Genomic DNA, 19,024 nt, shown 5'->3' with positions numbered 1-19,024 from the left:
GAGCTCCCAGCGGCCCCTCCCTCCTCTACAGCTGTCCCTCATTAATATTAAACCCACAGCGCCCCCAGGCGAGGGTGCTGGGCTCCCGCGGGCCGCACTGGGGGGGTACGGGAGGGGGGAACGCCTGCCTCCCTCCATCTCTTATTCATCAAACACCTGTTCGCCTGGTAAACAAACCAAACCAAAGGAGCGTCAGCCGCCCGTCCCCCCGCTTTACAAAACTACACCCCCCCCGCCGCCCCCCCGCCCCCTTCGCAGCCATTTTTCTCTCTCCCGGCATCCGTTTGTGTTGGCGCGCGCAGGTGGAGAACGGGTCCCGGAAGCCTTTAGCGCTCTGCGAGCGGCGAGGACGGCGTGATGCCTAAGCCTCATTACCCTCCTTTGAAAGCGGCTTGTCTTCCTGTGCATCTCCCGCCTCCTCCCCCCCCCCCCCCCCTCAGTCTGAAGGATGCTGTTCTCAGCGGGTCTGAAATAGCGCTGAGCGGAGGGCGCTGCTCCGCCACGCGTACCCAGCATGCCCGGCGCGGAGGTTCGGGCGAGCCTACCGGGAAGCGTCGGGGGTTATCCCATTAATATCCAGCACAACGGAATCAAAGTTCAGTTATCGCACGTTTCCTTATCTTCTCTGCGCGGCTGATTTACAGAACGGGTCGCGGCGTGAGTCACGGTTGCCCTTGTGAACTCCAGCTGGTTAAAATGTGTGCGGGGGTACGGTGTTGGGGAGGGCAGCCAGCGGCCGGATGCGGCACAGTAAAAACCCGACTCTCATTTGTTCTTACTTTTCGTTTCCCCGAAACTTTCCCCTCCGAGGCTCTGAAGTCCCCCCCCCCCACATCTCTACTTTCCCTAACGACGCAGCCCCTGAGCCGGAGCGAGACGTGAGACGAATACCATCTCACCCCCCACCCCCAACCCAAACCCATGACTCCTTGTGCCTGCTCGTGAGGCAAAAACATGCCACAAAAAATAATTATGAAAAGGAGTCTGGCTCCCCCTTACGCAAAAATAAAAAGAATCGAGCCGTTCGAAAGGCTGTGAACACCAACAACTGTTCATCATTTTTACACTCCTGTCTGTTTCTCCTGCTTTCCCCCCCCCCCCACATTCTGCTGTGAGCTTCTCCACAGCATACATAATAAAAGGAATGGAGCCGTCAACAGTAATGGATCTCTAAATAGCATTTTCTGCTATATTAGTCATACTTAATAGCTTTGAAGGGGTTGTGAGCGATGTAAAATTCCTTTGTTCGAAATCCTTCACTTACGGCGAATAGTTCTTGATCGAAAAAGATTCCGTGACAACTGAAGCAGAAAGGTATTTTACGCACCGGGCTTATTTTCTCCATTTGGTGGAGGACTGCGCACGCCTCCGTCGAAAAGATTGATCGCGGAGGAGGGGTGACAAAAGCAGGGGGGAAACGTGCAAAAAAAAGAGAGAAAAAAAAAAAACGTTTTTAAGGAGCCCACCCACTTCACTGTAAAGGAATGCACACTGTGGCTATTCACTCAATGAAGAGAAGCTCAGGTGTTTCTCTCTTATTGTGAAGGACCGGTGAGTCTCACCAGGAATCAGACATGTCCTCAGGGAGACGATTGGATGATGAAATGACAAAAGCTGATTCCTGCCCATGTTCTCACACTTCGGTGCAGTAGCAAAAACTCTTGCGTTTTGAGGACATGGAAACTTAGACCCTGATTCAGTCTAATTAAAAACAGTTAATTTCTTGTAATGGACTGAAGCAAATGTTATTTAACAAAAAAGAAACTCTTATGCAGTAATATTGATTATGATTGAATGTTGAAACTCCTGTGGCTGTACATGTAAACATGTATGGTTAGTTTAGTTGAACATGCAGGGTTAAGAACAAAGAGCTTAGTGGTTGGGTCTAAGGCAGTGGTGTCGGCCATTAGGACAATGTGTTCTGTATGTCTAAGAATGTGTTCTGGGCTGCAGTGGAGAAAACATACACCGGTACACACACAGACCTTCACACAGGAGTCTGAACAGCAGTACTGTATGGCACTACTGACTCTCGTAGTGATTTTAATGCCTGCCATTATTTGTCCTGCAATGTGATTGGGCCTGCATTATGCAGATTAGGGTGCAGGTGAAGAAGCGCACTGCTCTAATGCTGAGACCTGCATTCGGCTGGCCCAATCACAGCGCAGGGTGGGAGGGAGAGGGCGGGGCCTACTCACGCTGGATGTCGATGGTGACGCTGGTCTCCTTGCCGTTGGGCACCGCTTTGTTGGAGGCGCGGCAGGTGATCTGCTGGCCCGTCTCGATGTTGGACGCGGAGATGTAGAGGGTGCTGACGGTGCTCTCTCTCCGCCCATCCCGTAGGAGTGTCTGCAGGGGAGAGGGAACGAAGGGGGGGGGGGGTTGTTTGAGTCACAGTGTCATCTGAGGGTTAACTGGAACGTCTGTGCTTAGGATTTTAAACCCACTGGTACCACGGCCCCCATGACGTAACATCCTGCGCTGTCGCTTGGGAGAACGGGGGTCCAAACGTTGCGGGGTCACTTGCACGGGGGAGAGCGCTGCCCGGCGACTCGGCCACCCGCTAAAGCAGATAGCCTGGACCCAGCGCACGTAGCACCGAGGCTGACATCGCCGCCGCACACGCCGCAGCCCACCCACGTCAGAGTGAGTGGCGACAGCGTCGTTACAGAGAGACAGCAGACCTTTCTAGCAGCCGCCTCGCGCTACAAGAAAAAGGCCGCTTTTTAATCCAGCGCATAAACTTTTATTACCAATCACCTGTGTTCCTGCTCCGCTTCTGTTTGCATTGGCAAATCATACGCCACCGTTTTTATTTCAAGCTCTACCAATCTGCCCAAACGTACACAACAAATCATCCAAAAACAAACCTGCAAATAACAACAGAGGGAAAGAGGCAGTGAAAAAAGTTGTGTGTGGCGTAAGCTCAATAAACACTGTTTGCAGAATGCTTTTCAGTCATTTAGACTTGCCTAGAGCTGGAGAGCTCTGAATAATTCATGCAGAAAAGAAACAAAACATGTTTTTCCAAAGCTTTTTTCTTTGCATTTATCAAACTTTAAACAATAAATACAATTTGGCAAGCGCTCAGAAAATGGCACAGTGGAAGCAATCGTCTTTTATGTCCCCCAGATATTTTTCTCTGCGATTTCTAGAGAGTTTATGTTTTTCCAGAGAGCAGCTGTAATATTTTTCCAGAGAGCAGCTGTGATGTTTTTCCAGGGAGCAGCTGTGGTGTTTTTCCAGAGATCAGCTGTAAAGCTTTCCAGAAAGCTGCTGTAAAGTTTTTCCAGACAGTACTTTTCCTTAGAAGTGCTCACTGCTACCCACATCGTCACCAGTGGTGTGACACCCTGCCCCGTCTTTCCAGCTGGGGTTGAGAAGGTGAGAATAATATCATTTTTAGCCCCCATAAAAGTTACATGATAATTATGCTTGTCAGGCACGGCGATATTGACAGCATGCTTGCTAATAGTAGTAATTACCTCTACATTTTTCCACTCTCATTTGGATCTGGGACATAATGAACCTTTGTATTACCATCCCACCGAAGCGAGGGGAATAATGAATGCACATCAGTGTGCCAGGGAACGTGTGATTATTTTCCTGGAGGGCCCGGGGGTCACCGCGGCTGGCCCCGCTCTGGCAGCGGCCTTGGCGGTACACGGAGATTGGCCTCCCGCGAGCTCGGACACGCGCGGTCACCTCCTCACCGAGCTGCGCCTTTTTCTGCACGCGCCCGGACCCGTCGAGCGAAGACCGCAGAGGTCGCCGTCAGTGTCGAGGCCTGAAGCTCTGAACACATGTAAAACCAACGCGGCGTCGATTTACATCAGGGCGACGTGTAAACGAGCATAGTCAGGTGACCCAGTAAGCCAATAAGATTGTAGCAGAGGACCCACTGCTGAGCTGTTCAGTTCCATGTGACGTAGCGGTCAAGGCGGCTTCCAAAAGGAACGTCCACTGAGTTTTTTCATAAATGAATAAATAACAAGTATAATAAAATCTGTTCAGCTGCTAGAATTGCAAAAGGAAAGATGTAGCAAGGTGGATACGTGAAGGCAGATGACTTTCTCCATGTCTTCTGCTTTACCAAAAAAAAACTAAGACAAAAAAGTAAAGTATCAGCTGAATTTCCCCTTCTTTCACCTTGTTCTGAATTGAGCGGAGTCCTCTGGAGGAAAATGGTAGTTAGGGTCTGAGGTTTCCTCAGCATTGCGGGGCTGATGCCGTGGTGCTTACCTTCAGAAAGCGGAACGTATTGACTGCCAGCTTAGGAGCCTGTCAATGTAATATCCTCCCTGACACAATCAGGGCTGTTTCTCCCATTGCTCAAGACCTGTCTGAAGCCATTAATCTTGTATGTGCCCGATGCGGTGTTGGAGCCCACACACGCGCACAGCCCGGCAGCTCTTAAAATAGCCAAAATCACCAACGGATCATTCCTCATATCGCAGCCTCAGGCTTGCAAAAAGCTCATTTCTGTTTCTAAATTTTTCCATAGGTCGGCAAAGGGAAACTAGCAACTTCTCTAAAGGTTGGGCAGGTCACTCACCCTTATCAGACAGGCACTGTCAAGATATCCTACAACAAAAAAAATACAAGGTATTGGACGCACTGATTAGTGAATTAGGAGTGTCCGTGTGCCGTCAAATTTTGGTTCCCTATCGCAGTCTTTTGAGAACATCACTTTATAAGTAGGCGTGCTTTCACTGTGACCTACAGATCACATTTCTCACACACCGTCCATTAATACAGCTGGGTGATTTAGTGCAGCAATTCAGGTTAAGCATGTTGCTCAAAGGTGCAACCTCAGCAGCCGGATGGGAATTGAACCTGCAACCTTTGAGCCACAATCCCGGTTCCCTCAGCATTATACTGCACTGCCGGAGGGCACAGGGAGCGTCAGGCGGGGTACGAGAATGAGAATCAGCATCCTGTGGAATGCTGAGAGTGATTGGCTTTCTTCAGTGCATACTGTACTTGTGTCTTAAAAGCATTGTGTAAATGAGTGGTACACAACATAATACATTCGTTTCTTAATTAATGCTTTTATTTGGGGCAAAGAGGTTTTATTTTCACTTAAATGTGTTGATCGAATTGATTATTGGTAATAGGCCTGGACGAATAAATCAATGAATATATTTAATTTTTTTTTTTTAACCTGGTTCGAACTGATGCAGAGACTGGTCAGTAGAATAAAACTTTAGGCTACTTTAAGTAAGTAATAGGGCTCAAGCCATCCGCATTCATTAGTATTCTTGAGACGACAGACTAGAGCACACATAATTATTCATGTATTTTTTTCCAGTGTGTTGCAGTGGTTGGGAAACCAGACGGGGACCCGAGAGACTTCAGACTGGAATCCTGGCTGCATCACTTCTGAACCGTGAGTAAGGTTCTTATCTCGCTTTGCTTCAGTAAATATTCCTCTGGATGCAGGCGGAGCATTCCAAATGTAAGACACACATTTTGCCCTGGGTAAAAAAAAAATATCTGTCGCTTTAAAAGAATATACTAATAACTGAGAATCATTCACAGAGACACGAAACCGCTTATTATAAAGCATTATGCGCTCTGTGAACTTGGGTGTCAGTGGTGAAAGGATGCATGATTATGGGTGCTGTTTAAGTAGTCATGCAGACACTGGTCTTAAAAGGCATCGCGTATGTTTATAATTAGACCTTTAAACGGCGCCGCGACGCGCTACGCGCAGAGGACCGGCAAAAACATGCCTTCTGATCGACGACGCGCGCGAAGAGACCTTCGCCGCCGCATCACAGCCCCTTCAGGGGCGTCCCGCTCCCTTTGAGCCCGCTGACCTCGTTACGCGCCCGAACGAATCAAGCGCCGAGTCGGACGCCATTAGCATTCCGTTGATAATTTAACAGGCCTTTCATTTGATAAGTCTCATTTGAGCACAAAAAAAAGAGAGAAAAAAGGGAGACGTTTGGCGAGGTCAATTGCAGCCGCCGTCTTCTAATTGCGAAGCATCCCGCCATCGCGTCGCAGGGCCCATTATCAGACTTTTGTACGGCTTCAGAATGGATAAATTGTCAGAGCCTTCGTTTAATACACACTTTCACTTTTGGAATAATACTCTAATTCTTATGTTTTGGGGGGTTGGGGGGTTTGCTTATAAAAAAGGCCTCCTTTTTATCAGAGTAACCCTTTGATCAATTTATCTAATCCGAATGCCTCAACTTCTGATTACTTTTTTTTCAGCGTCCCTTTCCAATTAATTAAAAGCTTCTTTTAACTTTTCCAAACTACCACCAAGCCATGGAGGTTAATTAGCCTGACAAAGGGAAAAAATCTGACAATGGAGAAGCAAGAAACTTACGAAAAACAAAGCAAATCAAACAATGAGCCAAGGAAAACTACACCAGCATGGCACACTTCAAATTAATATTCCAGTCCGCCATTCAGCATTCTACCTGTCTGAATGTACTGGATGACTATAAAACAAGTACGTTCTCAGAAGTTAATTAGTAACTTTCCAGAAGGTTCTTTTTTTTTGCTTTTTTGTGAGCGCTGCTATTTAAAAGAAATCTCTCTAATTATGTGGCAAAGTTTGCCGAGATGAAGGCAGAGGAGAAAATAATGAAACTGAGAGACGGATAAAGACGGCACTTTGAAGACTGGGGAGGGGTGGGGGGCGAACGGAAAGAGGGGGAGACGGGAGCTCACCCACGCAGAGAAGATGAGCCCAACTGCCCACGAGGCAGCGAGCTGGTGCTCCCCCGTACGCCATGTACGCAGGTACCCCCCCATTCCCTCCCTAAAGACTCCGGTGTTCTACGGCGAATCTCGCGCCTGGCCTCTTGTTCGGACCTGGCAGGAGCCGACGTCGATCCCTGGCTCGGCAGGCCCGTCCGTCACGCGCCCGCCTGCCCTCGGGGACGCAGCCTCGCGGCGGTACGTCCCGTTCCCCCGGTCACAGCGACCCGTCAGAGGTGTGGCGACGCTCCCCGACATCTGTCCTCGTTTGTTCTCATTAACAATAGAAGAGAGCCTTTAAGGGCAGTCAATTATCCATCCAAGCACTCAACTTCCATTATTCAGGCAAAATAATGACTTTTTAATTGAACACATTGTGCTTTATTGGAACGAACCTCGGAAGGGATTGCTCACATTAAGCTCGGTTTCAGTCTGTGCGTTTGGCGAGGTAGAAGATTTCAAGTGTCGTGTTTATAGACAGACATTAACAGAGAAACTGTCTCCAACGTTTTTTTTTTTTTTCCGTCCAAATGGTGCACTCTTCCATTTCAGCTCAATCAGAGGCATTCACCTGCCTCTTAAAAGCCAGAGAAAGACCCGTAATGGGATCAAACCCCCTCATTATATTTGTGCCTGGAAAGAGTTCTTTGTGCAGTTGATTTGTACAGACATGCACTTCTGTGATCGTGCATTCTGTCATCTAGGGCTGAAGTAACTGCTCGAAAGGTTAGGAAGGGAATGTCAGGTTGGTGGGGAATGGGGGGGGGTGTCACCGGAGAGCTTCCCCTGGGGACCATTTTCAAACCCCCGCATCTCGTCCCCGTGAAATCCCCGTCCTGTGAGAGCCGACGCGTGAGCACATCACCCGAGAAGGCATCAATAATGGAGTTTCCACCGCGCGCAAACTACGCCACGCACAGGCAAATCAACCCCGACCCCCGGACCCCGCCCCCCGACCCCCGACCCCCCGACCCCCCGACCCCCGGACCCCCGGACCCCCGGACCTGGAAGAAATCAGCGGGGAGGCTGGCGGGTGTGCGTTCGCAGGGCGGGGCGCAGGTTTCTGAGGACGTGGCTGGCTGTGGGGAGCTGGGAGAGGGAAGGAGGAGAGATTAACGGTGAGAGTGTAATGAGAGCTTTATCCCGCCTCCATCTGCCTGCTCGTGCTGACACCACCGCTCGCCGAGGAGAGAGAAACATCTTCCCACGAGCCTGGAGGAGACCCAGGACCCCAGGGACTCAGATTCCCATCACTCCAGCCCAACGCTCATGCAAAAGCAATACCCAGAGGGTGTAAACAAACGCCCGTCTCCCAGCCTCAGCCTCCGGCTCCGGGAACGTCCCTTCTTCAAGAACCACACTGCGATTTGCCTGCTAGCTGCTAATAAAATGAATTCTCAAAGAACTTTTTTTTATTTTGGTTTCATACTTCTTCGTGAAACTTTCGGAGGTATTCATCCATCTTGTTGTCCTTTACCGCTCAGGCCTTTTTCATAAAAAACATTCCATTCATCTTTTCTCTCGTTTCTTTTCGTGCTCCCTTCCCTGCTGATGACTCCGTTGTATGAGTGCGCTGATCTGGCCCCGCCCCCCACGCCTGCCCGCCTGCCCGCCTGCCCGCCTCTTTTCCACCACCCGCCCCGCCCCCTCGGACACACACCTGGGCCCCTACCTTGGAGTACATGGCCCCGTTCAGCACCTCGCCGTTTCGGATCCAGATGATGGAGGCGGCAGGCTTGGCGTTGTCGGCGTGGCAGGTGAGGTTGAGGGGGTCGCCCGCTCTCAGGCTGATCACCGGCGCGCCGTTAATAATGGGGTCCTCGGGGGGCACTGTGGAGAGGGGGAGAGTGAGAGAGAGAGAGAGTGAGAGATTACATAGCTTATTTGCTTAGCGGGCGCTCCTGTCGCTCACATTGTGCAGGACGTGCTTTTGCACGGCCGTATGTTTGCAAACGCAGTTGAGGATAAGTGCCGGGCTCGGGGGTGCAGTCGCGCGGCCTCCATCAGCGTCGGAGCACGCTCGGCCAGGCACCTGGAGCGGCGCGGCTCGCTCCCTGCCGGCGCCCCCCTCGAGCGGCCGCGGCCGGCGGGAAGGCGGGTCCGTCCAACGGGAGAAAAACCCCCGCGTTCGCGGCGGAACCCGACGGGAGCGGAGCGGTGTTGGAGCCGCGCCCGGCACGCCGACGCGAGGGGCCCAGGTGCGACCGCGCGGCCGCCAGGGGGAGCGAACGGGAGAGAGCGGGGCGACGGGGAGGGGGACGAGCGGCAAGCCTTTCACCGGGAAAGGCAGGTTCCTGAATGGCGCTGATTACATTCTCTTCCCTTAAACAAGCGCTGATCACCCTGCTTTCCATTCAGACCCCGGTGAATTATTGATTCGGCTCCCTGCTCATTACGGTGTAGATCTGGGGCGAGGAGAAATCAAAGGGAGCAGGCAGCTGTGTATCTGTGGGTGGGGGGGGGAGGGGGGGGGGGTGAAACTGGAGTGAAGGATAGTTAAAAACTTCTAGAGTACTGGATGGAGAGGAGAATGAGACCGGTGTAAGAGGAAAGTGTGAAGAAATGACAAGAGTGGAAGAGAGAGAGGACCAAGTTAGGAAAAGTTTTTGGGATGGTGCCCTGGTGTGCACCCCCTCTGTGTTCATTATTCATTCAGATTTGATTACTGATTAGGCCTCATTAGGGAAATAACTCGTTTGCCCCCCAACTTTCCTCTCCTCTTAACTCTTTCAGACGATAAGCAGTAGATTTCAGTAGAGGAGCACACTTGGATTTCTCATCAAGTCCCCTCCAAAATTCAGGAACCTTGAGATAGTCTAAATTGCCTTTATTTATCGCATCTACCCTCGTCTCCTGCTCTAAATAAACATCGCAGGTTTCACTTGTTATTTGCAATAAAATTCAATAATGCCATTTATCCTGGACTCCAGCTGGAGAGATTGCCTGAATCATTGTTAGATGATGATTTACGCGTTCATAAAACACATTTATCTCCTAATAAACTGAGGCAGAGAGTGATGTGGTTTTCCAAACCTGCACTGTTATTTTTACCATCAATTTTTAGTCTCTGGGAGGAGTGAGATATTTGGAACGCCCCCCCCTCCTCAGGTCCGCTTTATGAAGGAGGTCAGACGGGGCTCTGGTGGCTAGCGTTAGCGGGACGCAGCGTTAGCGGGCGCACGGCGCGTCTCAGGGGCCTGCTTGCCAGGCTCCCGGGTTCCGTGCCGGAAGGGGCGCCCCCGGCCGGCTCTTCGCCATTCCTCGCCGCGCCTCGTCCCGGCCTCCTAGGCTGCACGGCGCCCTCTACGGGCCACTCTGTGGAGCATTTCCGCAGACAGAAAAATTGCTCTCGCTTGGAAAAGGCGACATATTGGTGAAACTCCACTGGCCTGCGGGTCATAAGAGCGCCCCCTAGGGGGAAAGCCAATGTCAACAGACCTGCTCCATTCCATTAACCTCATTTTGCCTATGGTGGAGCGGTTGGAACAGAAGACACCATTTCAGTAGTCGCCCTGTACCCTTTGGCCATTGAATCATCAGACATCTCCTGTGCAGATGTCCATGAAGGATGAGGCCAGATTCCTGGGTCAGCGCTCCTTAAGGAGGGAGCTAGCGAGCGTCTGCATTCTTCTGAATCACACGCATTGTTTTTATCTCATCTGTTTAAACTCCCCTCCCAACACACCCATGTCACCCTTTGAATCCTGACTGTTAGCTCTGGTCAATGTACAAGGAGGTCCTGGAGCACGGCACAGAAACGAGGGCTCGGGGGGTCCTCTCTTTTTTTTTTCTCTCCCCCTCTCTTTTTTTTCCTTTTTTCAATCATCAACCTCTCAAGTTCTTCTCTTTTGGCCGAGTTCTGAAACTGAGCAAAGCGCTGCAGTCCTGACCTGCTGAAATATTAAATAAATCCTCCCTGTTGACGGTTGTTTCTTCTTGAGTCAGGACAGGGCGAGATGAGAGAGAGAGAGAAACACGGCGGGGAGAGAGTGATAGAGAAAGCGAGAGAGAGAATGAAAGGAACGGAGGAGAGAGAGAGAGATAGCGAGAGAATGTACGGTTACTGATTCCATTTGATTCAGTGACTCTCAGGGCACATTCAGTGGCTGTTGAAACATTAATTAACTGTCCAGGAACTCAGGGCTGTAGCCAGCATTTCATTTTCTTCTGCCCACCCCCCCATTTTTTTTTTCTCTCCAGATTACCACTCTACTGAGACCCTCGTGTGACAGAGTAGAGCCGTAAAATACAGGGTTTTAAAATCGGTCTGGCATCCACGGCGGCAGCCGAGCATCTGCTGATGTTATTTAGCACTCGACTGGAAGCTGTGTCCGACGACAGGCCGCCAGCGCTGCCCTTTGTGTTTTGGAAGTCCGCAGTGCTCTAACCTTTGTTTAACTCGGACAGACTCATTGAGATTCAAAATCTCTTCTCCAAGAGTGACCCGGCCAAGACAGGCAGCAACAGATCAATGACACAAATTTAGAGACAAACGACGTATGTCTAAATACATCAAACTGAGTTAAAATCGTATAGAGCCCGTCACCAAATCTAGCCAGAACGTGGACATTACAATGAGACTCGCATTTAATGTTTCCAAACTTTTTGGGTAAAATGAGTGACTGTGTTTGTGGTTTAGTGAGGAAGAGCTGAATTCACTTTTCCAGCGATAAAGGCATTACCCAGTTAGGCTGAGCTGGGAAATCTCACAGTGGTTTCTCACCTTGTTTCTGAGCTGCCACAACTCGCCACTTTCACTGCACAGCCGGAGCTGTTATTTCACATCCCAGCTCAAACCGTGGCGATGGCTTCGATGACTTGCACTTTCACAGTCCTTTCGCTCCTAAAACTCTTTTGGTTTTGGTTTGCCGATTTATGAAGCAGGTCGCATATTTCTTGTTGGTTTTGGAAAACTGTTCTGATGCTCTTTACGGTGTTCCCTATTTCAGTTTGTTTCAGTTCAGTTTGGTTCAACTGAATTCAGTTCAACTCATTTCAATTTAATAAGATGTTTTTGTCCCTCATGAGGGATTTTTTTATTTTTATTTTTGCTTTTCACAGAACGGCAACGTATGTCATATTAATTTATTATACATGGTCTACCCGAACACGCAAGGACCAAGAAGTTAGGGCATACCTACCATCAGTGCTTTAAAAAATTGAAAAGATTAAAAACCGACTGAACATAAACAGAAAAAATCTGTGAAGGTCCTCATTAAATACTTACGCTCAGAGGCCTAAGGCCAGGTAGCAGCTGCCATGCAGCCATATTTAAGTTCTTCACGTTATGTAACTTTAGTCTTTCCAGTTTAAAGGGCCATGCACCACCATTTCAGCAGTTAGGCCGGTTTGTCAGCTTGCCTTCTGCTTTGCGTTTTTCATGGCGGTACATTTCTGCCGACATCCTGAAGCTAACCAAATATGATATTCGTGTTACGCGGTCGTCGGGGGGCTGACAGTACTCCCGTCTGTTGATTTTTGCCACGCGGGCCTATTTAGTTTCAGAATGCTTTACAGGTGAAGGTGTGCAGGGACCAGGGTTTTACTCACTGTTTTTTTTTTATTGAGTAAACGGCCTTGCAGGAGCCGGTAGCGGATCAATAACTCCCTGTAATCTGTGTTTTTGTGGTTTGAGCCCCTGACCCGTCTGAGCCACGGTTCCCGCTCCTGTGCCTCTGACTAGCATTCCGGAGCGCCCGGCCGGCCGACTGTATCGACAGGCTGACAGATCTCCCCGCATACCCTTACTTCTCGCCCTTTTTATTTATTTATTTTCCCAGTCCTTGCCTCAGTCCGTCTCCGGCTCGCACCCGCCCACCCGGATCGGACGGCGGCGCTGAAAGCTGGCGGCTCCCCGCCAGCTCCGTTCATGACCCGGGTGCCGACGCAGCAGACCCCGATGCCTCCGAATGAGAGCTGTGCCCGGTGACCTGATGGATTTGTGAGCTGGCCGGCGCTGCTGGCTGATCTTAAATTATTCGCCGACACCCGAGGTCCATTCGTTCCCTGCAGCAGGGCTGTGTGGAGGTCTGATGTTTACCTAACCCCGCCAAACTGCCTCCCACTCCTGCTCCCACACCTTCGCTTTACCAAGCCCAGCCTTATCCCCGGCTCCTCAATTAGACGGTTTAATTCAGTTACTGTTGTGCTCTAACTTGTTCTGACTTCCCCAATGTGTGCGTGTGTTAACTTTTTCCAATATTTATACTATTTCTGTGCATTGTTTCCATATGTGCTGGTGATTGCTAATCTGTGCCACGAAGAATCATAAGTTGAAGACAAAGAGGTTAGTTCTGTACAGGGGAAAGAGAGTGATAGTCTGTTCGATAAGGAGCTCACTAGAGTGTGTGAGTGACAGATAGTGAGCATGTACTATATGTGTGTGAGAAAGGGAGAACATATGCAACGGCGTATTGCATGCGTGAAAGAGACTTTATGAGAGTGTGTGTACTCTGTCTGGGAGTATTTATGAGAAAGTGTGTGTGTGTTATATGGGTATGCATGTGAGTGCATTATGTCTGTGCGTGTGTGTGTGTTTTGGGGTTGGAGTGTATGTGTATTATAGGTGCATATGTGTGTGAGTGTTTTGGGGTTGAGTGTATGTGTATTATAGGTGCATGTGTGTTTGATTGTTTTGGGGTTGGAGTGTGTGTGTATTATGTCTGTGCGTGTGTGTGTGTATGTTTTGGGGTTGGAGTGTGTGTGTATTATGTCTGTGCGTGTGTGTGTGTGTGTGTGTGTGTATGTTTTAGGGTTGGAGTGTGTATTATAAATGGTTCCACCCTCTTTCAGCCCTGGTTTTAAGTCCATATGCCAATCATAAATTCACAGTGCATAGAGCGGTCCAGTGTCCGCCTCTCGAGAGCCCCATAGGAGTGGGGTCTTTGTTACCCACACTCTCGCACGTCCGCGTCCCGCCTCATGTTGACACTCAGAGGCCCAGCTTGACGCAGGCTGAATGAACCCATCTTGCTGCTCCAGATAAGAGATGGCGCTCTAGTTAATTAAAGCACGCTTAAATTTCATTTCAATCCCACATTTCACTCCCCGAGCGCAAGATAAGGGCCAATGTGTTTTGAGTCCCCACCCCGGTCGAGGTGGAGAGGGGCACGTTATCCTGCAAACTGGCATTGTGGGTAGGGCGGGAAATGAGAGGGAGGGAGAAAGATCATCTAAGGTGGCGGTGAGTTTGTTTACTTGAGGCACTGAATCAACAACAAAGCGATAAACCAAGCCCTGTGTAACCTGGCAACGCAGAGGAGCTAACTCTGTCAAGCGCCTGACCCTGCAGGCTTGTCGCTGACCTCACGATGTGAGGTCTGTTTAGAGCTGTGAGATCAGGCCACCTGTGCAGGCCTCAAACGGGCAGTGCCCCGGTTTCCACGGAGACGGCCCTGGCGCTGCGGGCAGACGTGTGGGTGGTTGTGGTCAGAGCCCCGGCCCGGCGGCGCTGATGACCTCGCCCGCTCCGCGCGGCCTGCTGGCGGTAAACCTCACCAGTGATTAATGGAAAAGGCGCGGAGCACCGCAGCAGGAGCCGTCTGTGAGCATCGACGCCGCCTTTCCCAAATAAGGGCTGGTGGAGGGAGGGGTCTGGTGCAGAGTAAATGAGAGAGAGAAACGAGGAGAGGAGGGGAGAAACAGTGAGACTGGGTATGTGCCTGGCACCACAAAGTGCCCGCGCTACCAAGACGGCAGGCTCACGTAGGGCCGGCAGTGGGCATGAACTAAACGGCACCACACGACCCAGTACAGGGTCCAGGGTACAGAGGCTGGCACCGGGTTCGGCACATTCTCCCCGTTTTACGGCTTTGAAATGAACCGCTTTTTAAAAGGAGGTCGGCATGTACGAGAAACATTCCAGCCTTCATTCAGCCCTCTGTGCCTGAATGAAAAAGAAAAACAGACAGCCGAGAGGTTTTAGCGGAACAGGAGAGAATAATAACACTAATAAATCATTTCTTTCTAAAAGAAAAAAGTGGAGAAGGAGAGGAGCCAGGAAGCCCCCGCACCCCGCCCGCCCCGCCGCGGCGGACTGACAGACTGAGTGGGTCTGGGACCTGCCCCGGGGGCCGCGAGGTGTCAAAGTCGGCGGCGAAACCCGCGCGCGGGAGGCTGTCTTCCGTCACGGAGAGCGGAGGCGCCGAGCGAGATGCGTCAAAACGAAGGGCGCCGCTGACATGGCCGTCACCCCCACGGCCCCCCCACCCACCCCGGGTCGCCCGGAGGACCTCGTCACGGTCTGAGGACCTGTGACCACGCGTCACACATCGCCATCGCTAACCCTCCTGCCACCCCTGCCACGCAGCATCCGTCCCCCCCTTTCTGTCTGTATCTCTCTCCTGGTACATTATTCTTACACTTGCTGCCGAGCATATTTATTCATAAGACAGACTTGAGAACAGCATCCCCGCGCCGGTGTGAGACAATAAGCCCTCTCGCAGGAGCGGCGTGTTGCGTTTTGTTTCTGTGATGGAGCGTCTCTCTGTTTCGCTTCCAGAGTCACCTCAGCCATTCTCTCTGTGACTGACGTGTGTTGGCTTTAGAATTACCGAGGCACACAGAATCACTGAAGCCGCGAATCAATACGGAATTATGTTCTGTTGCCGCCGAGTTATTACAGAGCTGCGTCCCGCCTTCTCCCAGACGCGGAGGTGATACAAAAGTGGCAGCGACTCTTTTATCGTATAAAAATGATAATGCGCGAGATGGATTTCGTGGCAAAATGGCTGGATGTGTGTCGTGAAAATAAGTAATTGGAAATCGCGGTCTGTGTGACCTCAATAGAGACAAAGTTGCGTCGAAATTGAGTTTGTTTAAATATGTATGTACAGACGTATCATGCAGGCTCAACGACAATAAGGAAAAAAGCCTTTAAAGGCATACTATGCAGGATTTTTACTCTGAAAATATTATAAAATAATCATACTAAGCATATCTATGATGCTCTGGCAATCTCTGTCTTTAGCTGAATTTGTGCACGTTTACCTGCATATGTTATTCTAAAATGTGTTTGGGACATTTCTGGGTGTAGTGTTCTATTCTGTGTGGGGAGGGCTGGGTGTGCCTGAACAAGTCCAGATACAGCGAAGCAAAAGAACAAGCCGACCAGGCTTGTTCAAGAACTAGAGTTAACACTGGAATTGGTTTTCATCAGTGGTGTGAGCTGAAGTTCACCAAGGGGATGAAAAGTGAAGCTTGAGTCAGTTTGTTTCCTGTTGGACCTGCAAGTAATGTTTCTGGCAGTGAGGGATAACGTAAGGGAATTAATTAAGCTATAAATAAATTCCTTACAGTCGCTCACGGTCACTCATTTCACAGTACTAATGCTACCTCTAGCTATCCAGCTAGCTACGTCAGGTGGGGTAACTTACCCGGTGTGAGTGGGTGGGGTTGAAGACAGAAGAGGAGACTTCTTTGATTGTAAGCACAGGCTAAGAAGTCCTTAATATTTTGATTAAGAGAACCACACTGCACATAGCTCTTGCAGATTGTTTTTTTTTCCTTCAAAGAAAACAGTTTGAGGGTTATAGCTCACACGTTTCACAAGGCAAGAAGGGGAACAACCAAATGTCCCAAAGGTCAGATGCCACAGATGCTTCTAGAAGTTCAAAATCACAAACTGTAACTTGTTCCCTTTCATAAAACCTCCTGGCAGAAGAACAATAACAAAACTAAATGTATAAATTCCCATTTTATGGCCAATCAGCTTTCAGAGCTCGTCTTGAAAACGCACATTTAAATTTTTTCATTGCAGCCCAGTCTCTTTGCTGGTGTCTGTGTCTGCGTTTAATAGCGGATTATCCGCACAAGGTAAACAGGCAAGTTCACAATGGCCCAGATTTGTACTGTCCTCAAGTTCCTTGTAGAAAATTAACCATGAGAGGATCAAGCTGTTTATTTCAGTCGGAACAGTTTAATTATTTCGGTCTGCAGTCTGGCCTTAACTATAACATTTAAACTTTTACAAGTTTTTTTCACAAATATAAGATGCATAAAATTTTTAAAATGTTATTATTTAAAAGAAGATATATTATATTTTTATAGTTGAACCGTCCTTGAAATAGCGATCAAACTGAAAGTTGAATCTCTTTTAATGTGCAACTAATTTTGTCGGAAGACCCATTCATTTGAAGCGAGAAGCTACTGTATACTTTAGAGAAAAGGATTATGGGACTTCTGTGGCCAACAGTAATGAATGCAAAGCTTTTTTTTTTGTTTCTTGTTTCCTCGAGATCACCCGACTGAATCTATACCCCCACTCTGGCATCGCAGGCGTTTCGGCGTATGAAAATAAATAAAGAGGCAAGGCGAGATTCGGTTGGGCTGAGGGATAAAAATAACGATGGGCAGGATTGGAGAGGCCATCAATCATCTCGCCGGGGAGAGAAAAATAATTTTAAAAAACAACAACAGGGTTGCTCTCCGTTCAGCCCAAACGGTGCAGGGGCCCTGTGCAGCGCGGCGGCTTTCAGCGTGCAGCGCTGCCTTCCGCTCGAGCGCTCCTCCTCCTCCTCCTCCTGATCCACGGATCTCCGCACCTGGACGAGGCCGTAAACGGGAACCTGAAAGACCGTCTGGAGAAAATGCCGTTTTTTCCTCTCCGGCTAAAAAGTTTGCTAAGGGAAAGTCGGGGCTTGAAGTGGAGTTGGCTGGCCTTGCTTGTTTGCTTCCGTGCCTTCAAAAGAAACGAGGTCTCGTATCGGTTTGAGGGAAGTGAATGTGTGGGGCTCGCATGTCACTCTGTAATTAAAGGCTAATAATCTAAAAGCTCTTGACTCCTTGCCTGTGTGGCTAAAGGCTGACACAGGGCTGTCAAAGCCTCCCAGATGCTGGAGCACCCCTCTGTTTGGAGGAATTAATTTCATCAGCGGGAAACTTGATACTACAATTGCCGTGTCACTGTAATTAATAATTTGCCTGACAGCAAATGAAAACTGAGTTATCTGACCTTTCTTCTCTCTTTACTGTTAGTCTTCAGCAAAGTAAACATTTCCTAATTGGCAATTTTGAAGCTTCAGAATTACAAGGGAATATTTATGCATGTATTACAGCACGTGGCATTAGTTTGCATCCCTTTAATGTTGTCTTTCATCTCGGAGGCGCGTGGAAATCGGCGACGGCGGGCCGGAGCGTTAACGAGCCTGGAATTCAGAAACGAGGACGGAGAAAGGGAAGGGCGGGGCGAAGCGAGCCTCGAGTGCGGGGAAGGGCGCGCCCGCCCGCCCGCCCGCGTCGGGGGGAGCGCGCACAGGCACACGTGTGTTTAAGAGCTCTTCAAATGTCAGACCAGACGAATCGATGCTGCCGGGACGCGGGGAGCCGGGCCAGGTTGCGATTTCTGCACTCGTCCGTGCTCTAGGTAAATGTTAAGAATATTAAAAACTGAAAAAGGAAAACTTTCCGTTCGCTTCGTCTGACGGCAAAGGTCACCTACAGCAGACTGATTTTCTGTGTCCCCCCATCACCCCCCACCCCCACAGGCTTTTGGGCCAGATGTGACGCCCTGCATCTCACATCCCAAATCCGCAGGTAGACTACTATTGCTGAAGGGATATAATTAGCCTCCAGGGCCCCACCCTTTTATGCCCACCATCAGCTGGGCCTCATGCTTTATTCAGCAGACCGGCCACTAGGGGGCGACCTGGGGCCCACTGCTGCCTTCACTCAGAGATCAGAGTTCAGAGGTCATGTTGCGCATTCTTTTTCCCGCACCCCTTCTGTCTGCTTTAATGACTGTCCCTGAGCTTCTCTGCCAGGTCTTGGACGTTCACAATAAGTCCTTGCCGGATTCATTCCTTTGGTCGCCCAGATGATATGAAGCTGCCATCTGCACATCATTTACATTTTAAAACGTAAGAAAAGAAACATTCAACTCTCCCCAGAATTCTGTTAAATGAAAGGGAAAGTGGGGATCGGCGATTTAAGAAAAGTAACACTGTCTGGTTTTATATTTATTGTCCAATTGAATTTTTCTTTGTTACCAGGTGTAGGAAGTTTCCCAAGGACTGAGCATATTTCTCTGTTATGTTTTGTCTGCCAATACCTTTGTTGTGGGAAGGACGATTAGGGATTATCATGTGGTAAAAAATCAAGTTTAGGACTCTACAGTATAGACAGCTTGCAGTTTGTGGATCCCACTCCTGACACCAATGAACGCCGTGTGGGAAAAATCAATGCGGATAGCGCCTTCAGACCAGAACAATCGAGGAACCATTCCGTCCACAAAGATTGACAGCCACATTCGATGCCAGTGTCCCGTCAGGGCTGTCTAAACTCATAAATTCAGCCGTAGAACAATAAA

General features: G+C 49.6%; 1 protein-coding gene and 1 long non-coding RNA gene across 6 annotated transcripts in view; one reads left to right on the top strand and one right to left on the bottom strand.

Annotated features, from left to right (window-relative positions):
• Window positions 1-19,024, bottom strand: part of kirrel3b (kirre like nephrin family adhesion molecule 3b) — a 186,231-nt gene that overhangs the window by 38,479 nt on the left and 128,728 nt on the right. For both annotated transcript variants that reach the window (XM_064302101.1, XM_064302102.1), the window contains exons 4-5: window positions 8,393-8,550; window positions 2,199-2,349 (exon numbers count right to left, since the gene is read on the bottom strand). In XM_064302101.1, coding sequence (XP_064158171.1) covers window positions 2,199-2,349; window positions 8,393-8,550 — 309 coding nt within the window. The remainder of the gene's footprint in view (window positions 1-2,198; window positions 2,350-8,392; window positions 8,551-19,024) is intronic.
• LOC135235996 (uncharacterized) overlaps window positions 1-19,024 on the top strand; it is a 145,688-nt gene that overhangs the window by 20,913 nt on the left and 105,751 nt on the right. For 3 of the 4 annotated variants that reach the window (XR_010324479.1, XR_010324478.1, XR_010324480.1), the window contains exon 2: window positions 5,312-5,389. This is a non-coding gene — a long non-coding RNA (uncharacterized LOC135235996). Of the gene's footprint in view, window positions 1-5,311; window positions 5,390-14,692; window positions 15,785-19,024 lie in introns of those variants that run through there. The other variant, XR_010324481.1, reaches the window with a different exon arrangement.

The sequence above is a fragment of the Anguilla rostrata genome, chromosome 12, assembly GCF_018555375.3.
Source record: "Anguilla rostrata isolate EN2019 chromosome 12, ASM1855537v3, whole genome shotgun sequence".
NCBI lineage: Eukaryota > Metazoa > Chordata > Actinopteri > Anguilliformes > Anguillidae > Anguilla > Anguilla rostrata.
The sequence above is the reverse complement of the archived record's forward strand: the minus strand, read 5'-3'. Positions and strand labels throughout refer to the sequence as shown.